We start from the raw sequence: 24,593 nt of genomic DNA, 5'->3' as shown, positions 1-24,593 counted from the left end.
GTTAGCTTTATGCGACATTCTGATGCTTGAGTCCCAGAAATGCACCAGAAAAACACTCAGAATGAGGTTCTGGGATGCTTGGCTGAAATGAGGAGAGCTGGCATTTTCAAAGAACTTAAAGAAGGTGAGCATTTTGTAAAATTATTATTATTAATAAGATGGGACAAGAACCTTTATAACTGAAACTTGTCTTTGTTTAGAAGAAGACACAATAATACCACAATTAACATCAATAATTTCAATGAGATTGAGCTTTCACAAATACAATCAATCAATCAAATTTTATTTGTATAGCACATTTCAGCAGAAAGGCATTTCAAAGTGCTTTACATCATATCAAACACAGAAACACAATGCAACATAGAATCAATAATCAAAACACAACACTAAGTCAAGTTCCATCAATAAATTTGTAACTGATTACGTTTCAAATACAATCCTAAACAGGTGGGTTTTTAGTCTAGATTTAAAGGAAGTCAATGTTTCAGCTGTTTTACAGTTTTCTGGAAGTTTGTTCCAAATTTGTGGCGCATATGCTGAATGCTGCTTCTCCTCGTTTGGTTCTGTGACCCCATTGGGTAAACTGGTCTACGTTGCAGTGTGTTTACGACTATGATGAAAAAAGCCAAGTAATATTACCTTCATAGACGTTGCAGTCGCTGGTATTGGGTCTGGAAATTCAGCTGTTGGACCCTTTCCCCCCGACAAAATGTAGCGAGCACATATACGTGTCTTTGGTTACATTTTCCACAGTGAAACCTTTTCGGTTTCAAGCTTTTATCCAACACTGGCACTTCTCCGCATTCTTTCGGTGTTTAGGACAAGGAATGAAAAAACTCCCTTCATGTGGTCACGGTGACCATATCGAGAGTCACTCCGGCAGACCCCAAAGTAGCAATGTTCTGTCACCATAGTATGTCTGTTCACTATCTGACTAGTAAAAGTACAAATATAAAAGCTTTACCACTCAACACTATTTGTCTGAATCAACCATAGCCGTGGCGCCTTCTTGTTTAATTGCAGCTGACAGGCAATTTTTCGGCATATTACCGCCACCTCCTGGAATGGAGTGTGGATCGGGACGCTAATATATTCATTTTAAACCCTATATTCTCTCCATTAATTTCGTAGCTCTGTTAAAAACACATGCTAGACTCAACTTTAAAAAAAAGGGAAAAAAATGAAGTTGTTCACACTCCTAGTGAGAAGAATGCATCTAAAAGTTGCGGAGGTGTTTGAGAACTGGACCAGGTTCACCAAAGTAAAGACTTCAAAACAGACTTATCTGAATAAAGTATTTTATTTAAAAAAAGCCCTTAACAGGAGTAAACTTATATCAACATGCTTCTCCATTTATGTGAACCACAGACTCCATAATACCTTGTCTTTTGGTCACTCAACATAAGGCTTTTGTCCAAGGAATATGCTACCAAGACCTTGAGCTTTAATGTTAGACAATACAAATCTGAGGCAACTTTACAGCAAGAGACATATGCGAGATATACCAATTAACTGAAGTCTTTAAATTCAGCAAAATTAACCATCTGGACCAGAAGGTCAAATTCTAAAATGAATTATGCAAATCTCCTTTATGGAGCTAAATTTTAAAAGTAATGAGCCATTAAACAAAGTACAGTTTTATTTGGGTTAAAGAGACTCTATGGCAAGGTGTGGTAAAAACAGAACTTTGGAGGACACGTTTTATTAAAATACAAAATTCTGTCCTTTTGCCATGTCTCAACTAATAATAATCCAACTTTTTCCTCAAAGTGTATTCAACACCACATGAATTAAAAACAGAAAAGGCATTAACAGAGCAAACAAAGCAAAGTCTGATAGCTCAGAAGTACCCAAAGTTAGTTGATAACTGGTTAATAGTTTCCTAGGTTCTGTTTCTTTGTAGTCATTTGTATCCTCACATGAAACATGTGAACACATGTTGACAGATAAAATTATGTGGCATGTCCATTTAAGTGTAAATCTTTGCTATTTACAAAATTAAGCTTTTAAAAATAAATCTACTATCTAAAGATAACCCTAGTCTCGAGTTAGGACTACTCCACAGTCAGAAACCTTTGGAAATTTACTTTAAGGTAGATTTAAGGTTGTTTTTTATCATTAAAATATGTTTGCAAGATTGCTAATGAGATATATATCCTATTAGTCCCTAGGACCAATATAAATTCAGTTCAATTCAATTCCCAATATTGTCGATATTTTGATTCTTAGAAGTCAATTTATGTTTTCTTCTACAAAGTATGAGTTCCTGGTAAAGAGAATGTACTCCTTCCAAATTGATTTTGTTAAATCGGAGGCTGGTAAGAAATTGTCATATTTTATTTAAGGAAAATCATAAATTTTTTTATTTAAAAATGTAAAAAATGAATTTTCACAGATAAGTCAACAAATCAAGATGATCCATTCCCTTCTTTTTGAATGATTCAACGATCAGTTCCCGTCCTAAGTACCTGAGAACCTGTTTATTTAGGATTTTTTATTTTGTAGTTTTCATGGTTGAGCTAATATAATACTTTCATATGCCACAAAGCATTAAAATTTACTTCCTTGCATCTTCTTTAAGTGAAGGAGTGAAAAATTACAGATTACACTGGAAACCTTAATTTGTAATCAAAGAAAAAAAGTTCAGGACTGAGTCATCTCCAGTGTTTCAGATGTTCAACAGGAACAAGAGATCTAAGAAAAAACATGTTGAAGTTCACCAATCACAATTTTTGTGAAAGCGCATTGCCATTGAGATGAAATTCACAGCTGTACAGACAAGGGAGAATGTGGAACAAAATGTTTACCATTGTGGATTACAAAACAGTAAGCTACAGATTGAAATTATCATTGAGCAGTCAAAAAATTAGTTGACTGTTGTCATAATTGTTAGTTTCAGCCCTCGTGAATATTGATGTGTTTCTGCAGAACTCCATGCTATGAAAATGCTTGACAGGAAACACCGCACATGGACGGTTTCTCTCCTAAATGGAGTTTCATGTGTCTTTCAAGACAGTGCTTGTGATTAAATCTGTTTTTACAGACATCACAACCAAATGGCCTCTCCTCAGAGTGGAGTCGGATGTGTCGCTCCAGCTGTATTTCCTTTACAAAATTTTTGCCACACTCACTACAGCTAAATTGTGCAGTGTGAACAGCCATGTGTGTTTTCAGAGTTCTGGATTGTAAGAATCCTGTAAAACAAACTTCACAAGTAAACGGTTTCTCGCCAGTGTGAACACGCATGTGACTTTTTAAATTCCCTTTTAGAGAAAATGCTTTACTGCAAATGTCACAAACAAACGGTTTCTCACCTGTGTGAACACGCATGTGACTTTTTAGGGTCTCTTTCTGTGAAAATTCTTTGCTGCAAACACTACAGGTAAACGGTTTCTCGCCTGTGTGAATACGCATATGAGTTTTTAGGATCGCTTTTAGAGAAAATCCTTTACTACAAACATCACAAAAAAACGGTTTCTCACCTGTGTGAACACGCATGTGACTTTTTAGAGTCTCCTTCTGTGAAAATCCTTTACTACAAACACTACAAATAAACGGTTTCTCACCTGTATGAACACGCATGTGATTTTTTAGGCTCTGTTTCCATGAAAATATTTTGCTACAAATACTACAAATAAATGGTTTCTCTTTTGTGTGAACACACATGTGAGCTTTTAGACTAACTTTTAAAGAAAATTCTTGACTGCAAACACTACATGTAAAAGGTTTCTCACTTGTGTGAACACGCATGTGAATTTTTAGATTCCCTTGTTGGGAAAATCCTTTATTGCAAACACCACATATAAATGGTTTCTCCCCTGTGTGAACACGCATGTGAGTTTTTAAGCTCCTATGTTCAGAAAATCCTTTACTGCACACACTGCAAATAAACGATTTCTCACTTGTGTGAACATTCATGTGACTCTTTAGATTCCCTTGCCGGGAAAATCCTTTACTACAAACACCACAAATGAACTGTTTATCTACTGTGTGAATGCGCATGTGTCTGTTTAGGATTCCTTGGCGTGAAAATCCCTTACTACAAACACTACAAACAAATGGTTTTCCTGTGGTGTGAATCCACATGTGGTTAATAAGACTTTCCTTTACCTTAAATATTGCACCACAAATATCACATGAAAAAGGTTTTTCTCCCGAATGGACGTTCATGTGAGTTTTCAGATTTGCCTTTGTAGGAAATTTTTTACAGCAAACATCACATGCAAATGGTTTCTCCCCAGTATGGAGCATCATATGAGTTTTAAGAGAACTCTTCTCTCTAAATCCTTTTCCACAAAGATAACAGCTATGTTCTAATTTTCCACTGTGAATCATCATGTGTAATTTAACAGAAGTCCTATGTTTAAATATTTTACCACAAAAATTGCAATCAAATTTTTTCTTTCTGGCATGAACTCCACTCTGACTCATAAGTTTCAGAGAAAGTTCAGAGCTTTTACCTCGTTTGCAAACTTTTACTTGGTCTTGCGTAGAGAAACACAATGGATCTACATTTCTGTCTGGTTCTGGTCCTCCACAGTCCCCTCCATCTGGGTATGTTTCCATCTGTTTAGATAAACTACTATTCTGAGATTGAGCATCTCTGTTGTCATTGGTTTTAAATGGACAAAGTTCTGATAGCTCAGGCTTCTCTTCATCTTCAATTTTCACAGTAAGCACCTCTCCATCCTGACAGAGCCAAATTGCCGCCTCCTCGTTAGAGTTTGGATCCTGCTGGTCCAAACTGGAGCCCCAGTCATAGGGAACCTCTTCTTTAATCACCAACATCTGATAGACTGGGAACAGTGAAACACACACAGACATTATTTTATGCTTACAATTACTTTTAGAAATCTTATTTTACGTATTTAAAAGTGTGCATTTTTTTCTGAAATTTGAGAAATTATTAGAACTCTATAATATTTATAATTGCAGATATGTTTCTTTGTATCTCAAGTGTCCACCAAATCAGGCTGCCTATTGTGACGCTATATGACCAAAAGCTTTTCTTTGTCAATCTTAACCAGTACACAGACTCCTGGCGCTTTTATATAGTGCACCAAGTGCCGGAAAAGGTGGTCACCAACATCTGCTAGACTGGGAGCAGTCTGTCAGATGTTGGGAGGTTAGTATGGCCATCGGTGGCCATACTAACAAGCCTGAGGATTCATTGCAGGCTTCGGTGTGGGGAACTAGATGTAGCACACCAAAGAGTAAGGGGGAAGGATGTGCAGCGTGTACACAAGTGTGATTGACAGCGCTCAGATCCTCCTCCTGGCTCTGATAGGTTATTTCTGACTGGGAGTGGTGCATTTTGGCAGCAATAGGACCACAAGAAGAAGGCAGGGGAGCTCAATTTTCTTTCACAGATTATCTGTCTTCATGTTATACTGTGAGGGGGCAGTGATAGCTTTAACAAACACATAAAAAAACATGTTGTTCATAAAAGTTTCATGCCGCAGTTTTAAGAAAACTTTGGTGGCTAGGAATAAAAGCACTTGGGTCCATATAGACTAAGTTTGAAATGCAATAATTTAGTCTTTTAGCTAGTTACCATTTCTGAGTCCATGTGGCTAAATCAAACCGCAGTGAGAGCAATCAGCCACAAATCAAGTAACTTGGAACAAAGGTGAACTGAACCAGAAGTGTCCAGCTGTCCAAGTGATAAGGCTGCAGTTCTGAAGATATCATCACGTGGCATATAATCAACCTTTGGACTAAGGTGGTTTGGTAGCAAGTAAACATATCGACCTTCCAGTGCTAGAAAATATTGAAAATATTGTCTTTATCTCTGCCACAGTTAAAGATAAGGGAGGCCATTCTAGCAAATGATAGCAATCCAGTTGACCCATGTGATCATTGGCTCCAGAGCATAAAGTAGTCCCCTGAGAGCACAACTATAGTATTGGCAAGCTGCTCAATCAGGCTTGCTTTACAAGTCCAATCGTTTTTAAATTATGACCAATTCTCACAGTCACAGCTTGTGAAATTGTATTATAGACGCTATTCATTTTGTTGATCAAATGAATCTGGGTTCTCAATAAAATCAAATCCAATAGATGACTCGAGTTTATCATGATATTTAGTTGAATATAAGAACCCACACCCAGTTCTCCCACAGACCGGGTCTGACACTGAACTGAATCTATTAAAGTGTCCTCGGCTCATTGGCTTTGTCACAAATTTCAACACTACTCAATAATTCCCGGCCTCTCTCTCTGAATACTCTCCTTTCCTGTTAAGCAATTCCTTCAGGTCACTGGTGAGCAATGATTTTTTCTCTTAAAGAACAACCTCACCGGGTGTCTTCTCTCTTGGGCTCGGAAGTTATTTGTAACCATCGCTAATTGTACATGGCTTGAAACCAGCCACATACAAGCATGACTGGCTACAACCGGATTACAAAACTATTTAAAAAGAAACACAAATGTTCTACACTGAACTCAAATGTAATTTATTACAAATGTTGACAAAGAACTTCAGTTGCAATTTCTCCAGATCAAAACAAGCAGCAATGAAGTGCTGGTTGTATGGATATACACAAATTACTTATATTCCAGGCATAACAAAGACAGTCACCTTCTAACTTTATTCTGATGTTCATCTACTCCTGTTCGGTTACTGGTAACTAGGTTGTGCATTTAGTTCACTGATTCACATATACAAATGATCAGCAGTCTTCTCTAGAAGCTAGCGGTTGGTTCAGTTGGGAAAACTAAAGATTGTGATTTGTGAAACCTTTTTTTTGATTTGCGGGGGAAAAAAGGCCTATTATTGACTTTTATTTAACCTTCACAAATCACAAGACTTTTAAATATTCTGCTCTTAGAACCGAATAATTGTTGATTTACTACAAACCAGTCAAACAAATGTGTGTCACTTACTGATATCTTTGCTGTCTTGTGCTTCCTCCTCTAGTTCTGATATCGAGCCTGCAGGTACGGGGGGCTCCGAGCTGATCCCTCCAGGTTCATCTGCTTCAACCTTCATCATCTCAGCCATCCTCAGTCACTCCACTTGGGATTCTCCTGTTCACAATCCTTCTTTTCAACCTTCACATGTCCTAGTGGGTTAAGGTTTCAGGCAGATAACCTGGATCTTCCTTCTTTCTGCTGCATGAAACTGGAGTCGGACACAAATCAGCATCTGATAAATAGTGTATTAGAGGAAAATGCAAACGGCAGCAGAGCACAAGGGATGCTACAGACCAGACAGTCTGATACCTTGGTCAGTGGTTTTGGGTTCACTGTAACCGTCTCCAATCTCTCTGTCCTCAAGTGGACAACAAGGTTAGGGGAGGTGTCCACAGGAGGTACGGTCTCAAAACGTGGAGAGTGGACACGTCCTGTAACACTAAACCACTAAATCAAAGGTTTAAACGTCAGAACCACAAACTAAGTCTCTTTCGCTAGCTGCTTCAGCTCCACGATGGCTAACTGTCCGTTCACTGCCGATAAATGCAATTTACATTCTATGCTGCAAGTTTCAGGATTAAATCATACGAGCCGCACAAAACAAACCTCTCGAAGAAACATGTCCTCACGAAGACAGTCAAGAGGGGAGTACAACTTTTATCTAACACGAACGGCAAGGGGTTTGTAAAGCCTGAATTTAGCAGTCAAGCTAACGTTGTAACACTCCCGGTCACTAGCGACAGTCCGGCTGAGTGCGAGGCTCTTCTGCGCATGTGTGAAAAATAGAACCGCATCACAGTTTTGTATGGAAACCAGGGATTGTTGGAATATATCCGTCTGTAGCTGCTAGCTCTTTTATGCTAGTGTATTGAAGTTGGATATGTTTCATATGTCTCTGAGAGATGTTTCAGTGAAGACAAGATAAGTTCATGTGTATAACACGTTTCAACAACAAGGCAATTCAAAGTACAGAGTACATGTTCCAGTTGATACTGATTAAAGGAAAATCTAAGCAAAGCAGAGAATCTTGATTTAAAGGAATTTTGTCTAAGCATTTTTGCAGGTTTCTGGAAGTTTGTTCCAGATTAGTGGAAAATAATATAAAAGGGCTTCTCCACATTAGGTTCTGATTCTGGGGATGCAAAGTAGACTAGAAAGAGAAGACCTGAGGTTTATATGACAAAATATCTTCAATGTATTTTGGTGCTAAGCCATTCCGTAATTTCTCCTAGCTATAGGCAGCAAGTGTAGGACTTTACATCTGGGGTGATGTGCTCTATTTTCCTGGCTCTAGTGAGAACAAGAACAGCTGCATTCTGGATCAGCTGCTGCTGTCTGATTGATTTTTTAGGCAGACCTGTGAGGACGCTGCTGCAGTAATCAATTCGACTAAAGATAAACGCATGGGTGGCTTTCTCAAGATCTTGCAGGGACATTAGTCCTTTAATCCAGGAAAACAAAATTCTATTAGTCACACCGATCGGAATAATATGAGGATTTTATTACAAACAAGCCAATTTTACAGACAAGATTTCTAGAGGAAATCAAAGACAAATAGTTTTCCAAAAAGCAAAAAACACAGTTTGTCTTTATGGGAGGGCAGGCTTCACATTTATGGCTTCGTTACTTTAAACATACAGCCGTGCTCAGCAGTTTTATTCTGCAGGCATCTTATTTCCATATATGGCAAACTGTAGCCAACTGTCTGTAAGCACTTAAGCGTCCATACCTCTCCTTCTGGGTCACTCTAAGGTCACATAGAGGCCTCAAGATCAGAGGAGACAAAATGTGATATTAGACACTACACTAGTGTCTTCAAAATCTGATGAAAAATATTTTAATGTCTCATCTATTAATTGGTAGAGTAAATATTTTCTGCAACACAAATCGTAATTGTATAGTAGGGTCTCAAACACAAAAATAGATGTTGCGAGATATATATATGTGCATAAAAATCAACAATCACAAAAACAAAATAAAAAAACCATGGCAGATGTTCTAGCAAAGAATGTTTATTCATCAAAACTGTTCATTATACAAAGACAAATGACAATTTGCTTTCATAATAAATACATCTACAAAGCAGCACATTGACTGCCTTATATGAAACACATTTACCACATCGTAATTAATTTGCAGTTGTCAATTAAACTCTTAAGTGTTTGCAATCATAATGAAGCAGTTCATTTTTACTTAAAATTGTACAACTTAGCTCTTACTTTTGGCCTCCATATGCCCTTAGTGATAACTGTGTAGAAATGCTTCATATAAACAGGCCCACTACTTTTTGATAGTAGCTTCAAATGCTCCAAAAAGTTTCATTTGGCAGTTTAATTTCCTCATCACTGAACTGTGAATGACAAATAATGCTCTCGTTTGATAAACCTCCAACAGAAACTGAGAGACAAATATTTACAATTAAATATTTATGCTATTACTTTCCAAGTGTAAAACCTTTTACACAGTAAAACTGAGGGTTTTTACCTAAAGTGCTCTGACGGTGCATCCCTTCAGAGTCAGCATGATCAGACTGATGCACTCTTTGAAATGATGTGCAAACTCTACCGAGCTCACTGATGATTGCCTGATCAGGTTCCAAGTACTAGGTACCAAAACCTTCTTTAAATTTTCACAATAAGAGCCTTAAAATGCACTGGGCTTTTTTTAAAACAATAAACCACAGGATTCTCTCTGCTCATAAACAGAAGCCTCAATCCTGGATTAATTTGTTGCCAACTGATGATTCCTAATAAGTTTGCTTTTTTTAGTAAATGGAATATAAATTGTCAACTCTGTAAATTCCCACCTCTAAAATAAGCAAGAAAATACATGGCACAATCATCGTACTAAAGACAGAAATAAGGCAGCTATAATTACCCATTTGACTTCCAGAAACAGTTCAACTCTTCACATCAAAACTTCACCTTCTTACAGACATTACATGTGGGCATGCAATGAAATTACTGTCACCATCTTAAAATCTGCAGATGTTTAATTCTGGAGGTAATTCTTTTCTAGATTTAGTTATTTGTTTACCATTTCTATATATGACATCTGGGAAATACTGTATATGGTTACAGTCAGGTCTATTTTAAAGATAAACCAGAATGCAACGTGCAAGATAGTCTATATGTTTCAGTAAACTAGCCACAATGCAACATGCATAAACTGAATTAAGACTTAAAAAATACTTTACATTCTACTAAAAATATCCACTTTGGCTGTTAACCTTAGTATGTGATATATTTGTTAGATATTTTCAATGAATAAAAAAAGAAAAGAAACATAAAATATAGAAATTATACATTTTTATCTCGTATTACCTCTATTTGCAACACTGTATAGCGAAAGAAGGCGACATTTAAAAATGTAATGTTGGCAGAATGAACAAAGCTCTGGAGTGGCAGTACACCCAAGTGAAAACATGGGTGACACTCACAATAGTAGACAGTAGAGAGAATGAAGTAAAAATGTTTATCACAACTGAGAACAGAAGAGGAGCCCATAAAAAGCAACTGATAGAAATATCACTGACCACAGGTCCGTTAAAGCAACAACATGTGGGTTTATGTCTCTAGTCATGTTGTCGACACAGCAAACCTTCGCAATAAGAAGCTGTCCAGGCCTAAAATGCCCTGAACTTGGAATAGTATGAAGCTAATTTAAACTACAAACAGTAGCCTTTCTGCTCATAAAAAAAATCAACAGTTTGATTGCTGGGCGAAATGTGTGTCCATGTTTCAGGCTGTAATTTATCCCCAACATCATTCAATACAGAAGGCATTATAATTGTGTTGGTGAGAATGTCATGGAAAATCTTAAAACTACTACAAGTGATACTAATAATAACTTTGATGCTGAAGTTAAACTGGATTCTGAGATTAATTTGGGACAATAAGCATAATATAACATTTTCATACTGCTTAAATATCTATTGAGGTTGCCACAATCTAATTAAAATAGGGTTAGAAGTGCTAAGTAGATTTTGTATTCTTTAATCCTTTAATGTGAACAAATCAAAAATAAAATCTTGATCTTAAAAGTAAAAAAAAAAAGTCATGATATTGACCACCATAGTTGACTATCGTCATAATCATTATTTGCAGCCCTCAGTAACATTTATGCATTTCTGGAGAACATCTTGAGAAAATGCTTGACAGGAAACACTATACACAGACGGTTTCTCCCCTGAATGGAGTTTCATGTGACTTTCAAGATGACACTTGTGTTTAAATCTGTTTTTACAGATGTCACAACCATATGGCCTCTCCTCAGAGTGCAGCCTCATGTGTCGTTCCATCTGTATCTCCTTTACAAAACATTTGCCACACTCACTACAGCTAAATTGTGCGGTGTGAACAGCCATGTGTGTTTTCAGACCCCCAGAATGTGAAAACCCCTTACTACAAACAGTACAGGTAAAAGGTTTTTCCCCTGTGTGAACACGCATGTGACTCTTTAGACTCTCTTTTAGTGAAAATCCTTTACTGCAGACATCACAAGTAAACGGTTTCTCACCTGTGTGAACACGCATGTGAGTTTTTAGGCTCTCTTTTAGTGAAAACCCTTGACTGCAGATACTACAAATAAATGGTTTTTCACCTGTGTGAACACGCATATGAGTTTTTAGGCTTTCCTTTTGTGAAAATCCCTTACTGCAAACACTGCAAACAAAAGGTTTCTCTCGTGTGTGAACATGCATGTGACTCTTTAGACTTTGTTGTCGTGAAAACCCTTTACTACAAAGAGAACAAATGAATGGTTTTTCTCCTGTGTGAACACGCAAATGGCTTTTTAGACTCTCTTTTTGTGAAAACCCTTTACTGCAAATATTACAAACGAATGGTTTCTCTGTGGTGTGGATCCACATGTGATTTTTAAGACTTTCCTTTACCCTAAATCTTGCACCACAAACATCACAGGGAAAGGGTTTTTCTCCTGAATGGACCTTCATGTGAGTAGTAAGAAACTTCTTTGCATGAAATCTTTTGCCACAATGGTCACAGGCGAACGGTCTCTCTCCAGTGTGACGTCTCATATGTGTCTGAAGAGAACTCTTCTCTCTAAATCCTTTACTACAAATATCACAGTTATGTTCTCTATTTGCAGTATGTGTCATCATATGTAATTTAACATGAGACTTGCGTTTGAACCTTTTGCCGCAAACATTGCAATCAAACGGCCTCTCTCCTGCATCGACTCCCACTTTAGCTGAGTTTGTGGAACACAATTTGGATCTTTTACCATTTTTGTGAACTTTCATTTTACTTTGTTGAAAAGAACACACTGGACCAGGGTTTCTGTCCGGTTCTGATATTCCACAGTCCTGTCTATCAGTTTGTGTCATGTGGTTAGCCAAACTGCTGATTGGTGGTTCTATCTTTCTGTGGTCATCAATTTTGATCACCCGTACCTCTGATAACTGAGGTTTCTCTTCATTTTCTTTCTTCACAGTAAGCTGCTCTGCCTCCTGACTGATCCACAGTTCCTCCTCCTCTTCCTTTATGTGGGGATCTGGGTCCTGCTGATCCAAACTAGGGTTCCAGTCAAGGGGAAGCACTTTAATTTCGAACATCTGAAGAACTTGGAACAACAAAACACACAGGAGCATTATTGACGCACATTATTTAAGGATTACGAAATTAACATTAAAAAATGAAAGCCATTCTCTTTCATTTTTCAACTCTAAGAAAAAAAAAATCTGTTCAATATGATAATGGCAAGCATGTTTAAAAATACTTTGTTTCAATTATATTGATCAATTTTAAATTCCAGCAGATGACGTACATAATAGGCATTAGGAATGATCCCTGAGGTACAACCCAAGTCGCATTTGGTGGAAGTGGAGATCTGTTGCAAAACAATTTCCACACCAAACCTACTTTTTGTTAAGAAAGTTCAATGCAAGCAAGCCTGTGTCAGAATGTTGTGATCAAGTGAATAAATATGTTTTTAAAAGAACCAGAAACAGGCTGCATAGTGTGGTTACCATCTAAAAACTTTTTCAATCATTTTCTACTTTTATGGTTTCTGTAATTACTTTATGCTTTTTCCTGAAACTAGATTAGGTCATATTTTCTGTAAAAGTAAAGGGGGAGAAAAAGTGGCCCAATTGTTACTTATCAATGATCACCATTTTAAAAAAGGGGCAACAGCTGGGTAGATTTGCAGATGAAGGAAATCTCACCAGAATTTAGGGATAGATTAAAAAGTCATCTAAAAGAAATACAGGTCAGGACCCAGTGGACTTTTAGAATCCAAAGATATAATGGCGGTCATTTTGCAACTTCCCATTAAGAGTTTATTTACTCCAATCCATATATAAAAATGTGTGTCACTTACTGAGATCTTTGCTGTCTTGTGTCTCCTGACCCAGTTCTGATGTGGATGCTGCAGGCATGGAGGGCTCCAAGCTGAACCCTCCAGGTTCATCAGCTTCAACCTTCATCATCCTCGCTCCTCTCTGAAGTCTCCTTTTCCTTCTCACAATCCTTGTTTACAACCTTCACATGTTCTAGAAGATCAAGGTTTCAGTCATGTACGCTATATTAACTGTTTTAATGCTCTCTAAAAACTGAAGTAAGACACAAAAAAACATCTGATCAAGTAAGATCAAGTAAAGTGGGTTAACGAATGTAAACAGAGCAGAGTCTGATACCTTGGTCAGTAGTTCTGGACCCACTCTGTAACTTCCCCCGGTCTCTGTCCTCAGCCGGACATAAAGGCTTCCCCACAATGTCACAAACTCCGAGTGTAGGTTTGCCTTCTGGCGTCAAACCATTAACATTTGATTGCTTCGACCTCTAAAACACTGATTTAAGTCTCTGTTGTTAGCTGCTTTAGCTCCACGGTGGCTAACAGTCAATTTTGCTAATTGAAAACAATGACATTATTTACCGCAAACATCGGACAGATATAACCAGAAGGGTTTCATGCAAACATGTACGCGGAATATCCTCAGCACGACTGTCAAGAAGAGAGTCAGACACCAATTACGCCCCTTTTATACACACAATTCCTGACGTTTTTCTCTCAAAACAAAACCATTTAAGCTAACATTGCTACATCCGGGTAACTTCCTCTTAGATAACCAATGAATGACAAGTAGAGCTCTGACTCGAAAAAGCCCGTCCTGTTTCAATCATTAGCTTTTCACAATTAAAGGTGCAATATTGTGTAAAATAGACTTTTTTTAAGCTTTGCACAATATTATTTCTAATTTATCGAAAACACACCTGGGATGTTGCCTTGATTCTTTTACACATGTTTGAGTAATCCTTTAATCTCCTATGACAACCATTTAGCTGTGCAAAACGCCTGGATGGCCCTAGCGCTGCCCTCGAAGCGTAGTTCCTCTTCCGACCTTCTGTCTCACAGAGAACCCTTCCCCCGTGGTCCCCCCACTCAGCTCCTTCAGACTAGCCAGCAGCAATTAGCAAACACCTGGTGGAACTGGGCATCTGCTGAGCTTATTATACGAGCTACTTCTCAGTGCAACGCTGGTGAAAACATTGTTAAAGGAAATTTGACTTTGTAATTTAATTTAAGGGACTGCTGACCAGGATTTATCCCTCCTCTTACCCTATAACTGCTGAAGAGAGGCACCATCCCCAACACTACCCTACAAGAGAGAAGGAAAAAGGAAAAAAAAAAAAAGAGAGAATCAAACTTTAAGTAAGAAAAAGAAATCTCATGGTGTGTTAAACTGATGTAGCCAGAAGAAGCTAAAACAGAAGAGCTGCAGGGAGAGGAAAATACATAATTACAGATTGGCTAAAAAGTTCAGGCACAAAGACATTTTAGTGTTTATTTAACAAACCGATTATTCCTACTTACAAAGGTTTTGTAACCGTGTATCAAACTGACAAAAATTCAGTCAACATTTCTCATAATTCTTTTCATTTACAGAAACAAACTTGAGACATTTTTTTTTTTACATTCAATACTTTCACCAAACTGGTGTGTCCCAAAAATATTAGAATAAAAATATTATATTGAATCTTGTAAAAGAAAGAAGAGCTGTGTAAGCCATAAATACTATTCTTATTTAAGCACCATGATGTGGAATGGTCACTAGTGGGGCCGAGCAGATTCGGCCAACAGTCGCAATAAAATCAGAATTTAAGCTCAGTTATCTTCTCTGATGCCAATCACACAACATTCAGTGATCTGCACACCAATCTGACTGTACAGTACCTCTCTACTTTATACAGTAATAGCTTCATAAAGTGTTTAAACAAGACCCAATGAACGATAGGGAATGTGACCTGCAAAGTTTGTGGATGAAAAGTGCCAAGTTGGAGTTTATTCTTCCTTTTTCTTTGTCAAAACCTTTCCTTAAAAAGGCATTTCAGGATTTTACAAATCCAGATTTTGCAAGAAACTCTTAATACCAACACTCATACTTTTTATTGGGTTACATCTTGTTTCCCTCAAAACTTTCTTGAATGTTACATTTTATGTTTAATAATTTAAAGGCCTGTTACAAGAATTACTAATATGACATTAATTTATTCTAGCTCCAACATAACTTTGGCACACTCTCTGCAGAATTTTTATTTAGCCACACCCGAGAGTTTTCAAGCATTAACCTCCTTTTTATGGTAATTAAACACCATTTCAGTCAGACCCAGGACAGGACTTTGACTAGGCCAATCCAAAATTTTAATTTTTGTTCTTTGGAGGGGGACTTGCTGGTGTGCTTTGGATTTTTGTTCCCCTGCAGAATTCAAGTGCTCTTTGGTTTGAGGTCACAGATGGCCAGACATTTTCCTTCAGGATGTTTTAGTGGACAACAGAATTCATGGTTCAATTTATCACAGCAAGTCTTCAAGGTCCTGAAGGAGCAAAAAAGCTCCAGACCATTACATTTTCAAAACCATATTACATTTCTGGCATGATGTTCCTTTTCCTGGCTTTTGAGGATCTTTTGAGATCTGTTCCACACAACAGGCAGGTCCTATTGAAGGTGTGGCTAAAGAAATTGAACTAATTTTTCCAAAGTTGTGACTCAGGTTTGGATTTTTTCCCTTTCACAAAAAAAAACAACAAACACCTACATTAAAACACAGCATTTTGTGACTAAATAAGATAAATTTGTCCATTATTTAAATTTATCTGGTCTAAAACATGTGTGACAAACTTACAAAAAATAATGGGGGGAAAACAATTTTTGTTACTGCTGTATTTTCATCTCATTACTTTGTGTAAGGTATGCAACTTCTTTTATTAAGTATGATATTTGCATTTGGATAAAGTTTGATAGATTTGAGATTGAAGAAGAAAATATTTCTTAAGACTTTCAGTATATTAATATAATAAGGTAGCGTCATCAGTTGATATCATTATTGGCTCACTATTTATGAAGCCTACAGTATTTTTAAGTATGGAACCATCCCTAAAAAGACAAAGAAATATTTTTAAATACATGTTTTCCAACTCTTTTTTTAAGTTTAAAATGATATAATAATAATAATAATAACGTCTTCATTATTATGCCATAAAAATGAAGGCATTATCATTTTTAAGTTAAGTAATTCTTGAGCTTAAAACTGTAAATGTGGACAAAATAATAATGGAGGCATTATTATTCTGGTGTTCATTCTTTATCCAGAATGAAAAACTAATGGAGCTCCACAGAAAATCACAAACAAAATCCTAATAATTGAAAAAAATTTGACAAACCAACTGACAATATCAAGAGTTGCAGCCTTCATGAACGGCCATGTGTCTCGTCAAATTTCCATGTCGTGAAAACGCTTTACTGCAAACACTACAAACAAACGGCTTCTCTCCCGAATGGACTCGCATGTGATTTTCAAGATGGAGCCTTTTATTAAATCTGCTCCTACAGACTTCACAACTAAATGGCCTCTCCACTGTGTGGAGTTTGACATGCCGCATTAACTGTGTTTCCTTCACAAAACGTTTGCTACAGTCGCCACAGCTAAACAGTGCAGTGTGAACCTCCATGTGGTTTTTCAGACTCTGTTGTCGTGTAAATCCTTTATCACACACACTACAAATAAACATTTTCTCTCCCGTGTGAACACGCATGTGTCCACTCAGAGTCTCTTGTTTTGAAAATCCCTTACTGCAAACATGACATATAAATGGGTCTTCTCCTGTGTGAATACGCATGTGTCTCTCCAGAGTATCTTGTTTAAAAAATCGTTTACTACAAACACTACAAATAAATGACTTCTCCTGTGCATGAACACGCATGTGTCTCTTTAATTGAGTTTGTTGTGAAAATCCCTCACTGCAAACACCGCAAATAAATTGCTTCTCTCCTGTGTGAACACTCATGTGCCTCTTTAGATGATGTTGTAGGGAAAATGCTTTACTACAAACATGACATACAAATGGTTTCTCTGTGGTGTGGATCCTCACGTGCCTTGTTAGAGTTCCTTTTGTTTTAAATCTTGTTCCACAGACATAGCAAGAAAAGGGTTTTTCTCCTGAATGGACTCTTAGGTGCATCTTAAGAATAGCTTTTGCATGAAACGTTTTACCACAATCTTCACAAGCATATGGTCTCTCTCCAGTGTGGAGTCTCATATGTGTCTGAAGAGCACGCTTTTCTTCAAATCCTTTACCACAAAAATCACAGCTATGTTCCCTCATTCCAGTGTGAATCATCATGTGCATTTTGAAAGTCGTGTAATTTTTGAAACTTTTGCCACAAATATTGCAACTGAAATGTTTGTGCCCTGTTTGGACTCCAATCTGAGCAATCTTACTTTGTTGAGAGAAACATACTGGAACTGGGCCCCTGTTTGGTTCTGGAGTCCTACAGTCATCTTCTTCAAGTTCTGTTTCCATCTGTTTAACTAAGTTGCTGCTTGGAGCTTCTGTATCTCCATTGTCTTCAGTTTTGATCTGATGAAGCTCTGACAACTGAGGTTTCTCTTCATCTTCAGTTTTCACAGTAAGCTGCTCTTCCTCCTGTCTGATCCACAGCTCCTCCTCTTCCTTCTTTACAAGAGGGTGCTCTGGGGCCTGCTTGTCCACATTGGAGCTCCAGTCCTGGGGAACCTTTTTAATCACCAAAATCTGATGAACTGGGGACAAGAAAATGCACGGAGACATTGTTGAATGCTCATAATAAAATAAAATGTTATTATTTACGTAGCCAAAATGTCTGCAGACTTTTTCTAGCTTCCAATCTACAAAAAAAAATAAAAATAAAATCAAACTGGGCATGCCGTGGTGGCGTAGTGGTTAGCGCGACCCGTATTTGGAGGCCTTCAGTCCTCGACGCGGCCGTCGCGGGTTCGACTCCCAGACCCGACGACATTTGCCGCATGTCTTCCCCCCTCTCCTTCCCTGTTTCCTGTCAGCCCACTGTCACATAAGGGACACTAGAGCCCACAAAAAAATCCAACTAAACCGTTCAAGCTGAATGTTTCGCTCATGACACATTTGGACAAACCCAATTTTTATTATCATAAGCCTGCAAAAGTTGTGCAATCTGAAAATTTCCAAAGTTTCTGAAAGATGAAGACGTGCACTTCACATTCAACTTGTGGGTATTACAGTAATTTTATGGCGTTGTATTTTTTGTCCCCTGTGGTCTGGTCAACATTCTAGCCACCTGTTTTTTAACTGAACAGCAAAAATGGAGCTGTCCTGGTTAGGAGAAATGTCAGCAGTTGGATATATGAGGGGTCCACTGATGAACAGCTTAACAAATCAAGTTGAATTCTGCCTCTGTTGCAATGACAGAAGTGATACTTACATATATTTATCACTTTGATTGTTTCCACAGTTTATTTACTCTTTTATAACTTCTGGTTGTTAATTTTCTCCAATTCAGAAAATGTGTGTCACTTACTGAGATCTTTGCTGTCTTGTGTTTCCTCCTCCAGTTCTGACACGGTTGCTGCAGGCAGGAGGGGCTCCAAGCAGAGCCCACCAGGTTCATGTGTTTCAACCTTCATCATCTCAGTCATCCTCGCACCACCTGTGGTTTTCGTCTTCAGCCTTCACATGTTCTGGTAGGTCAAGGTTCTGGTCTTATAACCAGTAAATTCTGTCTTTCTGCTGCCTGAAACTGGAACCAGACACAAATCAGCCTCTGATTAAATAAAGTGTGTTAACAGAAAATGTAAAAGTCTGATATCTTGGTCAGTAGGTCTGGGTTCACTCTGCTTCAGTCTCCCGGTCCTCACCTGGACCATAAGGTTGGAGGAACTGTCCACAGACGATGTGGTTCTCCCCGCACAGTCTCACAAACCCAGTAGTATGGACTCGTGTTGCAGCGTTAAACCATAAACATTTTAAAACATCGATTAAGTCCCTGTTGTTAGCTGGTTTAGCCCTATGGTGGCTAACGGGCCATTCACTTTGCTAAGGAAGGCTATTTATATTATGTGCGGGAAAGTTCGCCAAGAAATACTCACAGTAGCTCAAAACAAACACGAAGACGCAATATTTACAAGAGCACTGTAAACTAGACTGTGACATCAACCAGAGACTTTCTTTTTACACAAAATCTAAGATGTTTTTCTTTTGAGATTTAGCTAATCCAGCTAGCATTGCTACATCCGGTTACTTCCTCCTCCCTGGCCAATTAGTGACAAGTAAAACACCTATTTTGGAAAACGATTTTCACTTTCATCCGTTAGTTTTTCAGAATAAAAGAACCTAACTGCATATTATATAAATACCATTTAACAGACGTATATTATAATATTTACTTCCACAGTCACTATGATTACTATTTTGAACTCTTACAGTACATAATTACAGCTCAGGACTACATATAAATGTAGATATTGTCCCGTTATCCTTATTTTATTTCCTCATTTGTGTCTTTTCATGCATTGTCATAGATGATTGCAAACTTCAGTTTGAAAGTGTTCAATATTTCTGCATTATATCAGTGTGAGACTAAATTATTTACTGAATTATCATATCTCCAAAACAACAATAACCAAAACGTAAGTGGAGGAGTGTGGAGTATTTGTCTGATAAACAAATGTGAACAATAAATGAACTTTAATTTTCAAGTTTATTTCTAAAAAACTTGAACATTTATTTATTTTTCTTTTGTGCAATGGACCTTTCTTGTATCCTTTTAAAAACACCATTCAAGTTTGAGAGAGTGGAAGCATTTAGCATAACAACAGTACTCTACAAACTTTACAAAGACATTAAGATGCATTATTTGGAGTGAAGTCAAACACATAATAATAATACATAAAAATAACAATAAATATGTAAAACAATGCACAACTAAACATTATCTAAAATTTTAGATACTGCCATATACTCTGTCCACCAACTTTGTGGATTTGTAAATGAGCAAAAATAAGATTATCACATAGCACAACATTTCTTGTCAGGTCCATGAAAACTTAACTTTTACATGTCATGTCAAACATTCTTTGAGCATGTTTTGGCAGTTTTCATGGATTAAATCTATGGCCTATGAGGCCATTTGAATTGATTTGCAAAACCCTACAAATCAAATCAACCGTACTTAACAGCTCTTCCTATTAGGGCAACTATTTTCACTTTCCCTTTACATAAATTTGTAGGACAGGGAAAACCTGTTCCTTTACCACAATTTATCTTCTGTGTGAGCACACGTGTCTCTTTAGAGACTCTTGTTTTGAAAATGCTTTAGCACAAACTCTACAAACAAATGGTTTCTCTCCTGTGTGTACACGCATGTGACTTTTCAGATGAATTTGTTGTGAAAATCCTTTAGAACAAAGACCACAAATGAATGGTTTTTCACCAGTGTGAACACACATGTGTCTCTTTAGTGTCTCTTTTTGTGAAAATCCCTTACTGCAAACACTACAAATAAATGGTTTTTCTCCTGTGTGAACACACATGTGTCTCTTTAAGGTCTCGTTTTGTGAAAATCCTTTGGAACAAACACTACAAGTAAACGGCTTTTCTCCGGTATGAATGCGCATGTGAATCTTAAGATGAATTTGTTGTGAAAATCCTTTAGTACAAACACTACAAGTGAACAGCTTCTCTCCTGTGTGGACACACATGTGACTCTTTAAGTGAACTTGAAGTGAAAATCCTTTACTGCACACGGTACACACAAATGGTTTCTCTGCTGTGTGAATCATCATGTGGTTTTTAAGAGTTCCCTTCATTTTAAATCTCGTACCACAAATGTCACATGGAAAAGGTTTTTCCCCTGAATGAACCTTCAGGTGAGTTTTAAGACTTGTCTTTGCATGAAACCTTTTATCACATTGGTCACAGGCGAAAGGTTTCTCTCCAGTGTGGAGTCTCGTGTGTGTCTGAAGATAATGTTTTTCTTTAAATCCTTTCCCACAGACATTACAGCTATGCTCTTTATTGCCTGTGTGGATCATCATGTGTAATTTAACATTAGTCTTACGTTTGAATCTTTTACCACAAAAATTGCAATGAAATGGGCTTCCTCCGGTAGGAGCCATGAATTTGGAACAAAGATCAGATGTTTTTCTTTTCCCCTTAACTGTCACCTCAGTTTGTCGAAAAGAACATGTTGGACTTGTGTTCCCGTCTGGTTCTGGTCCGACACAGTCCTCTTCTTCAGTTTCTGTTTCCATCTGTTTACCTGAGTTGCTGGTTGAATCTTCAGTATCTCTGTGGTCTTCAGTTTTGATCTGTTGAGGCTTTGATAACTGAGTTTTCTCTTCATCTTCACCCTTTGCAGTGAGATGATCTTCCTCCTGACTGATCCATTGTTCCTCGTCTTCCTCCTTTATGTGGGGGGTTTCTGGGTCCTGCTGGTCCAAGCTGGGGCTCCAGTCATGGGGAACCACTTTAATCACCAACATCTGATGGCCTGGGAATATTAAAAAATACATGAACATCAATATTAGTTTACAAATAATTATAAGAGTAAAAAAAATGTTTTTAATTCTGAAAAGAAAGGTGAAAAAGTTCATTTTAAAGTGCTTAACATGACAGAAACATAATAAAATAAACAAACAAGCAACAAACATTAAATTTGGTCAAATATCAAAATAATCAAGAATAAACATCATTAAATATATTGTTCCAGTGCTTCCATTCACAAGACTTTTTAGGCTCCAGATAAGTGGAGATGAGACAACTGTAGTTTGCAGCAATGCTACTGTGAGTGTTGGGTACTGAACAGAACAGATCAGTTTTTAGAGATGTTGGAGGAGCTTCTGCTAATACACACTAACCCACTTTGAGCTTCCTTCTGTACTGTATGAACTCATTGCTGCTCTTGCTTTGCTGTTGTGAAAATATTTTTAGTTTTTCATGATCTAAGACTAGTAGCACAATTCGTCTCACCTAGAAAAATTGTTAAATCATCTACCTGAGGAAAGTCTGTGCAAATATATATATATAGAGAGAGAGAGAGAGGGGACAGAAAACTGCCGCTGCAGATACTGACATTAAAGATCTCATAATACACAGCTTTTGGCAGGGCATAATACACAATTGGCAGGGCAGCAACTTTCTTTCTGTTCATATCACACAGCTCTAGTAATTACCCATCTTAGTTTGGTATATCCCAGAAACTTGACTGCAGTTAAGCTTTCTTTCTATTTAGCTACCTGTCAAATTCTACTCTGCTGAAGTGGGTGAAGAGTGACAGGAATTAATCACTTTCTCAAAAATAATCTCTGATCTGCATCCTGTTGTGTACTCATAGTTAGCAGAGAGAGAAGAAAAAGTGGAGCTTGGATATGTATGGTTGATGTGGGTTAGCTTGCTGCTGCCCAGGTGTTCAGATAATTCATGCTTATTTTTTTAGGGGCAGTCCATGGTTAATTTTTTAACCATAATAAATATCATATTATAGTGTAGATTTGTCATGATACACATTACATGTTGCAACATACAGACCCTGTTCTTCATCACTGTAGCAGTGTTCAACTCTGCAATAAAGCTTCAAACACTGATTCGGACTCTGACCTTCCTCTCAACAAGAAGACAAAAGTAACAGATTTTTTTCAGTTGTTTTTAAACCGTTCATTATCAAAACAAAAACTAATAAGATGAGCAAATATATCTGCAAAACTATTTCTAAAAAATCTGGCAAACACGATATACTAAAACCCCAATACCAACAGTAGGTAAGCCAAGCAGTAACACATTAGAAAACAGTTCAACACAGAGCAATTATTAGAGCACCAAACTATTAACCCATTTCAGGGTTTGTTGGATTTCCAACTAAGCTTTGTTCTTGTTGCACAGTTTTCATATCATGTTCTAGATGCTGCATTGGGTAGAGATGTGTGTCCTCAGAGAATAACACTCCTGCAGCAAGAGTTTACCTAATAAATACAGTCTGGTTATACATCCTCCGGGCAAAGTTAATTTGATTCTAAACAAACCATTGTGTGTCACTTACTGACATCTTTGCTGTCTTGAGTCTGCTCCAGTTCTGAATTGGATGCTTCAGGTATTGAGGCCTCCAAACTGAGCTCTCTGGGTTTGCCTGCTTCAACGTTCATCAATGCAGACATTCTTGCTCGGCTTTCACGACTCTTGTCTTCAACCTTCACATGTTCTAGAAGATCAAGGTTTCAGTCATGTGACCTGCATATTCTGTTTTTCTCTGCCGTATGGACACAAATCAGCATCTGATAAAATAAGAGTGTATTAACAAAAGATGTAAACAGTAGCACAGCTAAAGCGATGCTGCAGAGCAGAGAGTCGGATACCTTGCGCAGATGTTCTGGGTCCACTCTGTCTCCAGTCTCTCGGTCTGGAAGTGTCCACACATGATCTGGTGTTCCACTCACAGCCTCGCAAAACTTTAGAGTGTGGATTTGTCCTGTAGCAATAACCACGAACTTTTAAACGCTTCAACCTCAGAAAGTCTCTGCTTTAGCTCCACAGAGTCTAATAGTCAATTCCTGTTGCTAATCAAAGCTAATTGGATTCCGTGCAGAAAACCTCCGCCGGAGGTAATCTCAGCAACTGAAAAAGAAATGCACAACAGCGACATTTTCACGAAAAATATCAAGTGCCTAATCGAAAACACCAGTCACACACTCATTTTACACCATCTTTAAAACGGTTTTCTGTTAGGGCTAAGCTAGTCAAGCTAACATCCGGTTACTTCCTGTTCGTTGGCCAATCAATGACCAGTAAAGTCCTGATTCGACAAAACTATTTCCCGTAATCAGTATTGTTTTTAATAGTAATATTAGTATATGCTTCACTGGACCACGTTTGCGCATACACACGAGTAATTTAACTCCATTTCCACTTATCGTAGAAGTGGAACAAATATGTGTATTTTGTAATATGTTATACATATTTTCAACCATATATATATAAAAAGCTCAATTCAAACATCAGTTATTTAATATGTCCCCTTGGTCTAGGTGACACGGGTTATAACAGAGTACAGGGTTGTTTGGAGGAAAGAAACTGCATGTTCTTTTTTAATTCTTACTGTTTGTAAGATTGAAGCTAAAGTGACAAGGAAAAAGTGGTGCAAGCATTATCAGAATCGTTGACCTTCTGGGAATAAACAGATCTCAATAAAATAAAATATAAACATCCAAATCATTACATCAACACTGCCTCAAAATCAGTTATGTTGGACTATCATTTGTAAAAATCATACAAAGATCATTTGATCAATGGAAAATAACAAAGTGGCATCTCTCATGCTGCCAAAACACTTATAAGAATACGAGTCTTATGTATATATGTATTTATTAGGAA

At 37.5% G+C, this 24,593-nt stretch overlaps 4 protein-coding genes across 9 annotated transcripts; all 4 read right to left on the bottom strand.

The window, feature by feature from the left end:
* Nucleotides 1–1,281: 1,281 nt before the first annotated feature.
* Nucleotides 1,282–13,621, bottom strand: LOC114151987 (gastrula zinc finger protein XlCGF26.1-like). Of its 2 annotated transcripts, XM_028029578.1 has the most exons (4): nt 13,573–13,621; nt 13,362–13,428; nt 6,885–6,998; nt 1,282–4,796 (listed from the first exon to the last, which is right to left on the bottom strand). In XM_028029578.1, exons 2-4 carry the CDS (start codon nt 13,363–13,365, stop codon nt 2,938–2,940), a joined length of 1,977 nt encoding a protein of 658 aa, XP_027885379.1. In that variant the 5' UTR covers nt 13,366–13,428; nt 13,573–13,621; the 3' UTR covers nt 1,282–2,937. The 2 variants fall into 2 exon arrangements, with proteins under 2 accessions (XP_027885379.1, XP_027885377.1); XM_028029576.1 differs by lacking the exons at nt 13,362–13,428; nt 13,573–13,621 and adding an exon at nt 7,224–7,700 and having other exon boundaries at nt 6,885–7,122.
* Nucleotides 8,907–18,876, bottom strand: LOC114151993 (gastrula zinc finger protein XlCGF57.1-like). Of its 2 annotated transcripts, XM_028029593.1 has the most exons (3): nt 18,851–18,876; nt 13,257–13,356; nt 8,907–12,497 (listed from the first exon to the last, which is right to left on the bottom strand). In XM_028029593.1, exons 1-3 carry the CDS (start codon nt 18,866–18,868, stop codon nt 11,011–11,013), a joined length of 1,605 nt encoding a protein of 534 aa, XP_027885394.1. In that variant the 5' UTR covers nt 18,869–18,876; the 3' UTR covers nt 8,907–11,010. The 2 variants fall into 2 exon arrangements, with proteins under 2 accessions (XP_027885394.1, XP_027885395.1); XM_028029594.1 differs by lacking the exon at nt 18,851–18,876 and having other exon boundaries at nt 13,257–13,394.
* LOC114151997 (gastrula zinc finger protein XlCGF57.1-like) lies at nt 14,708–18,900 on the bottom strand. Its single transcript, XM_028029598.1, has 2 exons — nt 18,751–18,900; nt 14,708–17,977 (listed from the first exon to the last, which is right to left on the bottom strand). The coding sequence occupies exons 1-2, from the start codon at nt 18,866–18,868 to the stop codon at nt 16,611–16,613; spliced, it is 1,485 nt and encodes a 494-aa protein (XP_027885399.1). The 5' UTR covers nt 18,869–18,900; the 3' UTR covers nt 14,708–16,610.
* LOC114152001 (gastrula zinc finger protein XlCGF57.1-like) lies at nt 18,891–24,001 on the bottom strand. Of its 4 annotated transcripts, none has more exons than XM_028029601.1 (4): nt 23,579–24,001; nt 23,266–23,497; nt 19,088–21,720; nt 18,891–18,963 (listed from the first exon to the last, which is right to left on the bottom strand). In XM_028029601.1, the coding sequence occupies exons 2-3, from the start codon at nt 23,378–23,380 to the stop codon at nt 20,489–20,491; spliced, it is 1,347 nt and encodes a 448-aa protein (XP_027885402.1). In that variant the 5' UTR covers nt 23,381–23,497; nt 23,579–24,001; the 3' UTR covers nt 18,891–18,963; nt 19,088–20,488. The 4 variants fall into 4 exon arrangements, with proteins under 4 accessions (XP_027885402.1, XP_027885403.1, XP_027885404.1 ...); XM_028029602.1 differs by having other exon boundaries at nt 23,266–23,475; XM_028029603.1 differs by having other exon boundaries at nt 23,266–23,424.
* Between the last annotated feature and the right edge of the window lie 592 nt (nt 24,002–24,593).

The sequence above is a fragment of the Xiphophorus couchianus genome, chromosome 10 (assembly GCF_001444195.1).
Source record: "Xiphophorus couchianus chromosome 10, X_couchianus-1.0, whole genome shotgun sequence".
NCBI classification, from domain to species: domain Eukaryota; kingdom Metazoa; phylum Chordata; class Actinopteri; order Cyprinodontiformes; family Poeciliidae; genus Xiphophorus; species Xiphophorus couchianus.
The sequence above is the reverse complement of the archived record's forward strand: the minus strand, read 5'-3'. Positions and strand labels throughout refer to the sequence as shown.